General features: G+C 42.7%; 1 protein-coding gene across 2 annotated transcripts in view; it reads right to left on the bottom strand.

Moving 5' to 3' along the window:
* Nucleotides 1-227: 227 nt before the first annotated feature.
* Nucleotides 228-13,121, bottom strand: part of PES1 (pescadillo ribosomal biogenesis factor 1) — a 163,957-nt gene continuing 151,063 nt past the window's right edge. For both annotated transcript variants that reach the window (XM_086943192.1, XM_086943193.1), the window contains one exon: nt 228-1,168. In XM_086943192.1, the coding sequence (XP_086799318.1) occupies nt 1,085-1,168 (84 nt within the window). In that variant the 3' untranslated portion in view covers nt 228-1,084. The remainder of the gene's footprint in view (nt 1,169-13,121) is intronic.

Raw genomic sequence — 13,121 nt, 5'->3', positions numbered from 1 at the left:
TAAAATGTCAGCATTCTTTGTGAAAGATCAATACGTTTCTTAAAAGTCACACATGACTCAGCCATCAGAGCAAATGGTACCGAGAGGCACCATTACATAGAGCTAGGCAGTGTAAGTGGGCACACCAGACTGTTGCCTCTGCTTACCACGCAGCATAATTGCAGCATTCCAAACAACTGACTGGGTTTAAGTACAGGCCTTGGCAGGATAAATGTTTTACAAAAACCTTCAACCTATTTTTTTATTAAACCAAATTTTCCACAAATGATTCTTGGGCAGTCTTGGAGGTAGCAGACAGTTAGCAACTATAGGCTACAGAATGCAGCTCCATCAGCCAGGAGTCTGAAGGGGACACTGGAGAAAGACAGTTGTCCAAGTTCTGCCTTACGGAGTAGACGTGTTGGAGGGCTCACTATGTCACTGAAGCCTCAGATTTGATTGCTGCTATGGGAGAGGCCACATGTTAATCATTCTACTTCCATTATAATGAGGTGTCTGGTTCTAGAGAAATTCCGGGAGTCATATCCTTGCGAAGTGTCAGGTTTTTGAAGACAGACATGACATTCCATAGTACTGCAGGCCTGCGCTCTTCTCGTTGTGATGGGTCTTGGGGAATCTGGCGTAAGAGAGCAGTCACGCTCCAATGTCTTGTGTGTAAAGGTGCAGGCTCTCAATCCGGATATTGTGGTAAAAGGTCAATGTTCACACTTAAAAATGTTGCTTTACGGTCTGGTGTCTTATTTCACAATCATACTGACACATCTATCATTAGGCTGACTAGCCACACTTTAAAGGCTGTTCCCTTGGAACACAAACCGGATTTCCACTGTTTGATGTTCTCAGTAGGTTTCTGGATTAATAACAGCTTTCTGTGATGGGGTGTTCGATCGGAGGTCTCCACTTTGGGTGATAGTCTCATGGTGTTATGCCTTTGTTGGTGTGCGGGATCAGAGTGCGGCTTTCTTTCGCTTTTTCCCATTGAGGTCGGTCTTGATTTGTGCACTCTTGGTCACAGGCACCATTAGTAGACTTGTAGTAATGTCCTTGCGTTGCTTCACATCTAGAATGGATTCGTTTCTCATTGTTACTCCTTTACCTTTTTCAATTTCTTCTTCTGTGGTTTAACAGTGTCGTCATGGGCCTTTCGCTTTGCTGCCAGCTTATTGGCCTGTTTTGAGGAAGCAATAAAACAAACAGTAAGATCTAAAATGTCCACTAGACCATGTCTTCACAAACACTTTTTAGCAACTAATAGACAATAAGCGGCAGAGCTAAAAAGTTGCTCCATAATGGCATCAATGCAGCATGAAAAGCACATCTCACTGAAATAAAATCATTAATATTGCACATCAGACAGAGCACACTGACACTCAAACATCATTAGTGCCTAACAATCAGATGACAGTGTGCCATTTTTTTGTGTACAACGGCAGAGCTTGTGGTGACTGTACACTGTATAATAACACCACAATCACCCACCATGCAGGACAATGCCAATAATGCAGAAAACCAGAAGCATACGAAATATATTACAGGGCGAACCCCTAAAACCCAGGTAGGAGCCATGAGAATAAGAATTATACAAAACAAAATGTCAGTGACTCCCTAGGGGTCACTCATTAAAGGTGATTTCACTTAGTGGTAGGGACCCCAATAGTTATGTATACGATCTAATCACACTATACACAAGACAATGTATACAAGAGAAAATAGTGCAGATGCGAAGTGCATAGTGAAAAACTAAATCAAACAAATCAAAAGTGAGTGTAAAGTTACTACATTCCCAACAAAAAAGTCGAAACATTCTTTCGAAACTAATCGTGAGTGGGAAAAGTAGCTGACGTTTCAACCCTACAATCCTCCGGTCAGCAGCTGAATGTCTGTAGCAATAAGTGATGTGCGGAATATCCTACTCTAGAATATTTATATTAATATTTATAATTATAAATAAAAATGAGAAGGGCCCAATAGGTCTCCATCAGTAGAGGTGATCAGAGAACAGTTGAAATAAGTTGGAAGAAGTATAACCTTAAAATGAATCCAAACCCTGAGTTTCTAGTCTTTAAGGGTTAAAGAGCTGGGTGAAGTGCAGGCTTCAGTTGACTGGCTGTTTGTAATTTGTCTACCTTTCTAATTTACCTACTAATGGGCAAAGGGAACAGAACCTGTTTGTGTCGCTGAAAGCAGAGATCTCTGAAGCCTCAAGTTTAGCACCTCCTTAAACAAATTACATCTGTGATGCTTCCTTAGTGGAGGGTAAAACACCCGAGCACTCATAAATAAAACCTCCTTCAGGAATGAGACATTTCAAGAAGTCCGTCTGTTCCAAACAGCCAGTGTGAAAAAAATGAGCTATTCTTTCTGCTGCTGGAGCAGAAGACATTGCAACGGGGGTTTCAACGACAGCATGGCACCTGGGCATCAGGAACCAGACACGTGGTATAGTGTGGTAATCAAGTGTCGTATGGTAACCGTAAAATCTCAGCAACAAAAGGGACAGAGTGCAGGAAAAGAGTCAGACTTCCCTCTTCCTCCCCCAATCCTTCTGGCACTTTACTTGGGGATCTTAGCCTTTCCAAAGTGAAAGACTACCGATTGATAATTACCACCTCTGAAATATGCAAAAACTTAAACACACCAGGATATTTATTTAGGGTCCTTGAGATTGGTTGAGCAGCAGAGCATAGATAGAAACCTGTATGTTTCTGTTATTGTAGTGGCACGATGCCTATTTGTGATTTGATAAACGGTAAAAAGGTGCCTACAAGGGATTTTGTTTACAAAGAACTTATATTAGTATAGAATTAGGGTTGGTCCTACAGGAACAAACACCAAAATGTCAATAGATAACAATAAATGCAGATTTTGAACACAAAATAAGGGAAATCCTATTTGTTAAAAGTATACGTTTTTTTATATATAGCAAAAATTAAAAGGGAGTACAGAAACATGAAATAAATCAGCAATTAGTCAAGAAAGGAAGTACAATCAAATTAATCCAATAATTCATGGCAAACATCTATTCCAACACAATCACAGGCCACAAATCTCCTTATGAGAATATCGGTCACTAAAGAATAACAAAATATTTTGGTGTTTGTTCCTTTAGGACTAACCCTCAAAGTAATTCTATACTAATATACGTTCTTTGTAAACAAAATCCCTCGTAGGCACCTTTTACCTTTTATTGCCCAAGCCTCCAAAGGTTTACTGGGTCTCCCAAAGCATTTACACTATTTGTGATCTGAGCATTTTATCAAGTACAAATAACAAAACAAGCATTGAAAATGCAACAGGTCTCGCCTTGGGTTATGTCAAAGCCATTTGCTTTGCTAATGGCACTGTATAGCAAAGCAAATGGCTTTAACTTAATAAAAGGCGAGACCTATTGCATGACCACCAGAAATGTTTCTTGTTTTTTTCAACTCAGAAATCAAATCTCATTCTCCTTCTAGGTAAAGGTAAGCTTTCTTTTTCGGTAGTCTCCCGAGTTCCCCCTCCGGGTTGCTAAGTGAATTCCTAGCTAGTAGCAGCTTACTGGCTTGCCATCTTGTAGGTTATAAGAACAAAGTATGTATCAGACTTATCAGTTCTGAAAGCGCAGTGCGATGAAAGGATATCTTGTTGTGCCACGCCTGCACACTTTGCCCCAAGTATGATGAATTGTGTTATGCTGCAATGTGCTTGTGCAATGCTCAGTAAATACGGTGCAGCCCATGCCAAAATGAAGTTGCATAACACAGTGCAACTTTTAATCATGCAATGCAGCACCAATTGACTATTAGTTAATCTGGCCCTGAGTATCTAGAATGCCTCAGAGCTGGACCATCGAAGATAGTTCAAATACGAAAACAATTATTGGCACACAAGTATACCTGATTTTCCATACCACCAGCACACTAAAATATCTGAATAATAGCATCCATCTCGAACCACTTTATCATCATAATTTCTATCTCTACCACAAAAAGCAGTAATAGCGGGCACCCCTGTCAGGTGCCCCTCCCAGTGGGGAACTGGAGCAACAGGATCCCATTCATCAAAGCCCTAAACCGGGGTTGTTTGTGGCAGAATTGTAAGTACTTCAAGAACATAGGGCCTAAATGTATGTTTTTAAATGGCAGTGAACAAATAATCCCACTCTAGCTTAGAGAGAGTGGTCTTTAGATATGCCGGGTGCTCAGTCTGAGATGGGGAGAGCTGGTTGTTGCTGGTAATAATGTTTACTAATTCTGTCCTACGGTGTCTTGCTAGTATGATTATGACAAGATGAAAGGGTTAAGTGAATTTATTTACTTGCAGCCTTACCTCTAAAGGACCCATTGATATATCTCCTCAAATAGTACCACACCCCCCCCCCCCCCGCACCCATCTTGGCCTCTTTATACTCAGATGATATGCATATTAATCACCTTTATGGTAAAACATTTAGGATAACATCTCAAGGGTGTTGGATTGAGTTTGTTTTGGGCTCGCATTATACCCTTTCATGAATGTAAACGTACTCCTACTTTGTAAATCCTTAATCAGACAAATACTTTGTTTTTTAACAAATTACTCATTTAGCATACAGCCAACAGTAGATTTCTGCTGGAAGCCTCATTTGACCTTACGGACACAGAAGAGTGGGATTTTGGTCAGTCCCCTTCAGTAATTTGTTGTTGGCATTTCTTAACCCCTTGCATGCTGATGACAGCCCCCATCAGTCATGCACTGCGGCGCTTGTGTGCTAATGACGGCTGGGGGCAGTCAAACCCGCCCACTCGCAATTTTGCCGCACAGGCGCAGAATCGCGGCAGCATGCAAGGGTTAAACTATTTCATTGGCTGGTTTGTTGTCCTCAAAGCCATGGCATTTTGTATACGTTTACAAGGGCTCTAAGTAATCTCCTGTGGTAGCCACTCCACTGTTCTTCTGCTAACCTGACCGACTCTGTCCCAGCCCCACACCCCGAACTCCCAGCCCCACACCCCAGTGTAGGATGTGCAGTGCTCGATTTGTAAAAAAAAATAATAATAAGTGCGAAAGCTCTTCTTGTTAGGAGGCCACTGTAACTTACATCTCCCCTTGCCCCTGCCAGCGCTGCTAATGGCAGTAACACAACTACTAATCATTACACTACTACAAGTGTGACAATTATGACTATTTCAACAAGCCTCCATAGCTATAAGAATGGCTTTGGCAGAAGGTAATAGTAATTTCTGGTGTAAATTAAATTACTAATTACCTGTTGTTGTGGTCATTTCTAAATTAGCCAGACATCATCACCTTGTGCAGACTGTAACAAGCATGACCATTAGGTGGCGATGCCAAGCACCCGAAACCACTGGCTCAAATTAAGCACTGATGGTAGTGCCCCTACTGCCTCTCTGCTGCTACTTGCTATCAGGAACCAGTGCACTCGGCCTTTTGACTTTGCCAATGCTTGTTGAAATGTGTTTCAAGCATTGTCAAAGTCAAATTATTTCAAAATGGCCTCAGTGCATGCAGCCATACGCAGCAACACCTGGTCATCAAAACAGACCAATTGGCTTAGCCAATGCTTGTTTCTATTTCGATTCCCAGACAGGAAGACAATCAGACTAGTGGTGCATCAGGTATACAGTCCATATTAGCAACTGCAAAGGACAAATGGCGTTTCTTGTGATCACTGGTTACACCCCAGGGCCCGCCCCCGAAACATGGTGATAAAAATCTGCGTATACAATGTTTCTGTTGTACAGGCAACCCTTTCATAGACATGGGTGCCAGTAACCCAACACAAATGTTTAACCAACACAGCCTTGATTTGATTAGAATTCCATTTTCAAGTGAAGCGTGGAGCTAAATTGTTTAATCGGTCTGCGCTAATCCTACTGATAGCAGACACTTTAAACCAGGCTGTGAGCTGGGATTCCGCCAGTCCACTTTCGAAGGTGTTGTAACACGGCGCAGACAATGCAGAACAAAAGAGGCGGCTGGAAGCAGAATGAGATTTCTACTCAGGCGTTTTTGCACCCGATACTTTATTAGGTCGAGCCTGGGAACACGCATCCGAAGGATGCGGTCCAGGTGGAGAACTATAGCTAGCTGACGAGGGGGAATGAAGGACAAGAAACTGCCACGCGCTTCACTCCGGTTGGATTCAGCTGCGTGCACCCAAACTCACGCATGCGCACATCACAGCCACACACATACACATACACAGCCACACGCATACACAGGCACACCCCCCGCACCTACATACACACTAGCGCACCTACACGCACACACAGACCCCCCACACACACACCAGCGCACCTACACACACATACAAAGACCCCCCTCCCCACGCCGCAATCGCGCACACACACACACACACACACACACACACACACACACACACACATCCCGGCGGGCAGCCAATCATAGCCCAGCTTGGTGCAAACAAGATGGTCCCAGAAAGTAAGTCAATCGAAACACATACAATGCCCCTAATGGGTAGGACAGGGAAGGGTAGTGTTGGGATAGTGAAGGTATAGGAAGTTATAACACAAGCCAATTGAATTCAAGTAAATCAAAGCATCATCATTAATAAACACAATGGAGAAAAATTCATCAGTCAATTACATAAACATGCCTCTGAAACAATAAAATCACAAATGATATGTCTGGGAAGAGGCTGAACAAAAGACGGAATGTCGACGTTTCGACACAGGTAGATGCAGGTTTGATTGTGACCTTGCTAGAGGGTCTTCATCAGGACGGTGGAGCGGGGAAGGCGGGGCAAAGAATCTGTGGTTGTTGGAAGGGGCACGGTAGGGTACACAGACACTCTCAGTGGAATTTCAGAATATGACTGCATCTGTGGTCACATGAGTTTTGTTCAGCCTCTTCCCAGACATATCATTTGTGATTTTATTGTTTCAGAGGCATGTTTATGTAATTGACTGATGAATTTTACTCCATTGTGTTTATTGATGATGATGCTTTGATTTACTTGAATTCAATTGACTTGTGTTATAACTTCCTATACCTTCACTATCCCAACACTACCCTTCCCTGTCCTACCCATTAGGGGCATTGTATGTGTTTGAACTGTGTACTCATTTTTATGAATAAGTTTATATGACACGTTGTGATTAAAAACAATGTTGCTATAATTCTCATTGAATTCATCTAAGTGATTTCGATTGACTTACTTTCTGGGACCATCTTGTTTGCACCAATCATTCACCCAGGTCCCAGGGACTTGCTGGGTCAACCCGTGTCTTTACAACACAATCATAGCCCAGCAGCAGGCGGGACTTCCTTCTTTCTTCTGGCCCGGCCTACGTCTTCTCTCCCGTTGCCTGGCTTCCTGCCTCAGGGGTCCGCCAATGGCAGCGCAGCCCTGAGCAGGGAGGCGGGCACAGCGTTTCCTCTGGAATCCCGGGCCCGTCGGCAGTGATAATTTATTTTTACAGATGAGAATTGGATCCAGGTGCTCAGACCCATTTAAAATATTGATTAGCATTTGGACTGTAATGAACTATCCGTGCGCCACGTTTGCACTACGGGGTGCTTCCTCGCCTTCCGCCTTGAAGGCAGGTTTCTGGCCGCAAGGGGGTTCACTTTCCAGTGTGTTTGAGTAAAGTAAGAGGGTGCCAGCGCCAGGGGTTGTTTGGGATAAACTGTTGGACTGCGGACGGAGACGCTGCAGAAGGAATGTCGGCTCTGCACGGAGGAGGTAAGGTGGCGCCTCTAGCGTAGCCACTCAGCGCTGAGATCCCCGTACAGCAACTCAGCCTTTCATCCTTCCGAGGAGCAGGGCTGGCCTTTAGTAATGGTGGCCAAGATGCATCCACCAATCGAGTAGCATGTCTGGGGCTCTTAAAATCCTAATGAACTATCCGTGCGCTACGTTTCATCCTTTCGAGAGCAATTCAATGAGTACATTGAACTGGATTAAAAGGAAGCGCCTGTTCTTCGCGGTGTTTGGCGCGTGCTTTAGTGCTACATCTGCACTGATGCAGCTCGTCTGCCAGTATCACTTCTACCTTTCTTTCCCTCACATCTGGCCACGCGCGCTCCATGCCAGCTGCTCCGATCTGCGCCTCTGTGTGCCCGAGATGGTGTTTACAATCGAGCCTCGAGCACTGACCTTTGCCCCATGTCAGATATGCAGTTTGTCCACGTCTGTTTTTCTCGATGTATCCTGCAGCTTACATTTCCCGGAAGTTGTTCTACATTTGTAGCCCCAGAGACAGACGGCTCTTAAGTTCCATCATGCAGTTGCTGGTGGCTAGGGGGCCCCACATTAGATGGGGATGCATCGAGGGGCGCCATATACATGCTGTGCAAGTCATGCCCATGTGCGAGAGGCCCATGTTCAGTGTGAGGTGAGCAATATGCACGCATCAGCTGCAGACCGGGTGGTGTCTTCAGATGCACAGCGCATTTGCACATTAATAGCCAGCATTCGTGTTTAAAAAGTCTCGCTTGCTGTATTTGCACAGTTGTGTTTGAAAAAGTACAGGTTGTTGCATTAGCACATGAATATTCACCATTCGTGTTTGGTTGTTGCTGCTGAACAGCAGTATATTCAAATTTCACAAACCAAGAGAAGCAACTCTGCTTTTGAGTTATGGTCGCCTTGATTTCATGTCGCCCAAACTGTACGTATTACATGCGATTAGTGCATGGTTACCACTGAAGGCCACAGCATCACTCTGTGCAACCATTCAACAACAACTGGTTCTAATATGCTCTCTCAATGTTTCAAGCTTTATTACAAATGTCACAAAAAGATGTTAATATTTCACTTCTGTTCTTGGATTTTCATCACAATAAAATACACTGAACATAATCTTCCCAAAAGTTATTTACAAAAGTTTAAGCTATTGCCATTATAAATTACAATAACTTATCTAAGTATTAATTATTAAAAAAAATAAAAGCCATTTGTAATATTAATACATCTAAGTCATGTAAATACAACAAATATTGCATTACAAATGCTATAGGTGTCACGTTTGCGAAAGTTAAAACTATTGGCATTGTAAATGACAAACCTATTAATTTCGCTATTTTCAAAACCAACACAATAATTAAAAATTTGTCATTTACAATACCAATAACTCAAACTTTCCTAATGCGAGACCTATTGCATTGCAAATGCTTGTTCTTTTAGAAATGCACGTAGCTCTGTTCAGACAGTGGTGGCAAGCAGACCCCACTCCCGCTTTCCCTCAAAGTTGGCATGCGCTAATTTGGTCATAACTCGTCAAAGTACACTTTAGAATAACCTGTTTTCAATGTGAACTGGGGTGAAAAGGGCACAATTCAATTATGAACTACTTGAATAAAAATGAGTTTTCTTGCATAAAATCTATTTCTTTACTTTTGCTATAATCGCAGCACCCGAGCTTTACTTTTAATGTTAAAAGTGAAGCATGTGTGTCGCGATTACAGCAAAAGTAAAGAAAAACAAGGGCAGTCCGCCTATTTCTTGTCTTTATGGGGCATTGTGTTTGAAACACATGGCCCCCTATAGATAAGAAATCGCTTATCACAGCCGTAATGCAGGCGAGGCCGTCCAAGTGGGATGGCCAAAAAAGAGAAAAGTAAGAAAAGAAGTTATTTCCCTTGGTGAACCGATCTTTACTCAGACAACCTAAAGTAGGTGTCTTGGCCAACCTAGTTATTGGACCCACTGGGGCAATTCCTTAACTAATACACTTAAACGGTAATGTAGTTCATTATTTATTAAAAAAAGATATTCATACATATACATATACAATTAAATCATTAAAAACCGCTCTCAAGGAGCCGAGAGTAAAAGTATGCACACAAATTAATTAAAAAAACATTCAATGCACATGAATTACACAAACCATAAAATTATTTGATTAACAATTGAAATGCTCAAAGAATATGGAAAAGAAAAAGAGAGACATATACAGGACATAAAAATTGTCAATTAGTGTTGCACGTTTGTGGGATTTCAATAGAACACAATCCTGACAATATATAATCATAAATATACAGGCTAGGTCTTTTCTCCCTTGATCGTGCTGTAGGGTGTCGACGCGTTTCGATGGTCTTACTGATAATTTACCATCTTTATCAAGACTATAATGATAAGTCTCTCCCTCTTATATGGCACTGGTTGGTTGCCCGTAGTCTAGAATTCCTTTTACATATTATCGGTTTGCATATTTTCCTGCTACAGTGTTCAGATTCTCATCTTTTCTTTATTTATACCTTATTGCTTTATTCTTAAAGCCGCCGTTTGTTAGATTCGGGTCGGTATCCTTCTTGCACGCATTAAAAGAGAGCGGACCCTATGTGTCCTTGAATTTACAATGTTTGGCAGTAAATGGTCCGTTTCACCGTTTATCTTGGGGAATTATCAGCTTTATTTACACTCTACTGGTGTGTTGATTCTCCCTATATTGGAGATGTTATGCCTTCTATTTTCCTTTTTGGGGCGGGTACTTCTAGCCGGTTGCTCCCTGCACGCTCCGGTTTGAGGAGCAAACACTGGATTCCCGCACCCCTCATATGCCTCCAAGTCTCGGTGAAACGAACGCTGGTCTTCTTGCTCCAAAAAACGAAGCTCTTCGGTAAAACGGACCATTTACTGCAAGAATAATTTTATGGTTTGTGTAATTCATGTGCATTTAATGTTTTTTTAATTATTTTGTGTGCATACTTTTACTCTCGGCTCCTTGAGAGCGGTTTTTAATGATTTAATTGTATATGTATATGTATGAATATCTTTTTTAATAAATAATGAACTACATTACCGTTTAAGTGTATTAGTTAAGGAATTGCCCCAGTGGGTCCAATAACTAGGTTGGCCAAGACACCTACTTTAGGTTGTCTGAGTAAAGATCGGTTCACCAAGGGAAATAACTTATTTTCTTACTGTTAAAGTACCCTATTCCCCTGGTTGTAAGGGGGTCTCTCAAATTTTAAAACAAAAAAGAGAAAAGTCTACGTCACGCAGACCTCTTTCCCAATGGCTGGCCACCGTTTAGCATAAACGGTGTCGCGCCGGCCAATGGGAAGGGGGGGTGCTTAAAGCCAGTTACAGAAAGCCCTCTAAAACATAAAATCTTGCCAGCAAGACTGCGCAAGTGCGCAGCCCACTCGGCAAGACCTAAAAATGACTGATTGTCTATTGCCCAACTAAGCAGCATCCTGAATGGGTGCACTTGGAGTGGTCCTGTGAGGGGGTAAAAGTAATTTCTAACAAACAAAAAGCCCACTTTTTCCATGTTTAAACCATTCATGAACTTCATAAACACCACTAAATCAATGACTCAGAGCGGCAGCCACTTGACCACGGCCAAAAATCACTATGTCAGAAAGGGTAGGAGTTCGACTAGATAACTGACATTTGTGCATGAAAAAAAAGACAGATGTTGTGCTGTTAATGGGAACGAACACTCGCTTTCATTTGAAAGATTTCACAAGGCGCAGAACCTCAAAAAAAGGCCCAATATCAAGATGTGAAGAAACGTGTCCTTTTCTAAACACAGATTTTAAAATGATTATTCTCCTATGCTAGCACGCACCGGAAATTCCTGTGCATGGTTGCCATTTTAAGATTATTTTTTCTTCTAGCATCTAACCCTATTTGGAGCTTTCTTGATCTGAAGTATTGTTCATCTCGTCCATTTGTTTAACCCCCATTTCCTAACAGGTCTGTGGGTCGCATGTGAATCCAGAAAAACATCAGGGTGAAAAACTACTCCTACTGGCAATTACCCATTTTGTTGTGCAGCATGAATCCTTTTCTGGATCCACATGCTACGTATCTGATTATGTAGTAGTGTTTGTTTCCTTGGACAAGCTGGGTTGAACTGGCAAACCGGTGTTATAGCACTCTGTCCCACCTGTGCTTTCCTGTTTATCTGAATGTCCACACAGTAGTGTTTTGTGATGGTGTGTGGGGATGACCAAGTCGATGCCATACAAATGTCACCAATGGGTACTTTTGCTAAGAATGCTAGGGTTGTGCCCTTATTCCTGGCTTAGTGTGCCATGGGGCACGTGGATAACGTTTTTCCAGTCCTTGTATAAGAGTTTTGGATAGTTTCCACTATCCATCTTGCTATCGTCCCCTTCCTTACCAGTCCGCACTTGCTTGCCGTGGCAAAGGAGACTCAGACCTGGTTCACTCTTTTCTGCATGAGATCTCTTCGCATGTCCAATGTGTGCAGTGTCCTTCCAGCCTGAGACTTCAAATCTTGGAAAAAGTATGGTAGTCATAATGCTTTGGTTGATGTGGAATGAAGATACCACCTTTGGTAGAAACAAATAGTTTCTTACCGGTTGGTGTAGTTTTGCAGCTTGAAGATCTTTCTGGATTCACTATTCTGTGCATTACTCCGCGGTCTTGTGGTCGGGTCCGGAATCGTAGTCTTTTCTTTTGTTTTTGTTTTTCGTAGCCCAGGTGGGCGTCGACGTCCCACCTTTTGGTGTATTTCCGGTGACGTCGGCATGATGCCTGCGGAAACTTCCACACTTGGGCACCATCTTCGGATTCTTTTTTCTCGTGTTTGTTCTGTTACCGAAGTTATGGCAATGTTCAACCAAAATTATTCACCGCTTTAACCTCCAAGGTTTGTTATTCCAAGTATTGTCTTTGTTTAAACCCCCTTTTCCCTCCAGCCTCATCTTTCTGGTGGAGGTGGGTGGGTTCGCTAGTGAATCCAGAAAGATCTTCAAGCTGCAAAACTACACCCACAGGTAAGAAACTATTCGTTTTGCAGCGTGAATCTTTCTGGATTCACTATGCTGTGCATAGACTTTGTAGCCGTTTCTCATGTTTGTGGCGGCTGGGTGGAAGATGAGCGTTGGTTATTGAATAGGTGTTGAAGCACCTTTTGTCCGACTTGTGCTTCCTTATTCATCTGTATATCCATACAGTAGTGCTTTGTGAACGTGTGCACTGAAGCCCATGTTGCCGCCAGGCATATGTCTTGAATGGGTGTGTTGGCTAGGAAGGCTATTGTAGCTCCCTTTTTCCAGGTTGAGTGGGCATGTGCCCCCCCCTGCTAGTTCCTGTCCTGCCCGCTTGTGGCAGAACTGTATTGTTTGGGCGATCCATCGCGCAGTTGTTCCTTTAGTTACTGGTTTTCCCATGAAACGGTTAGCGAAGGACACAAAGA

The sequence above is a fragment of the Lissotriton vulgaris genome, chromosome 11 (genome assembly GCF_964263255.1).
Source record: "Lissotriton vulgaris chromosome 11, aLisVul1.2, whole genome shotgun sequence".
Classification (NCBI taxonomy): Eukaryota; Metazoa; Chordata; class Amphibia; order Caudata; family Salamandridae; genus Lissotriton; species Lissotriton vulgaris.
Note: the sequence above shows the minus strand (reverse complement) of the source record. Positions and strands in the feature narration are given on the sequence as shown.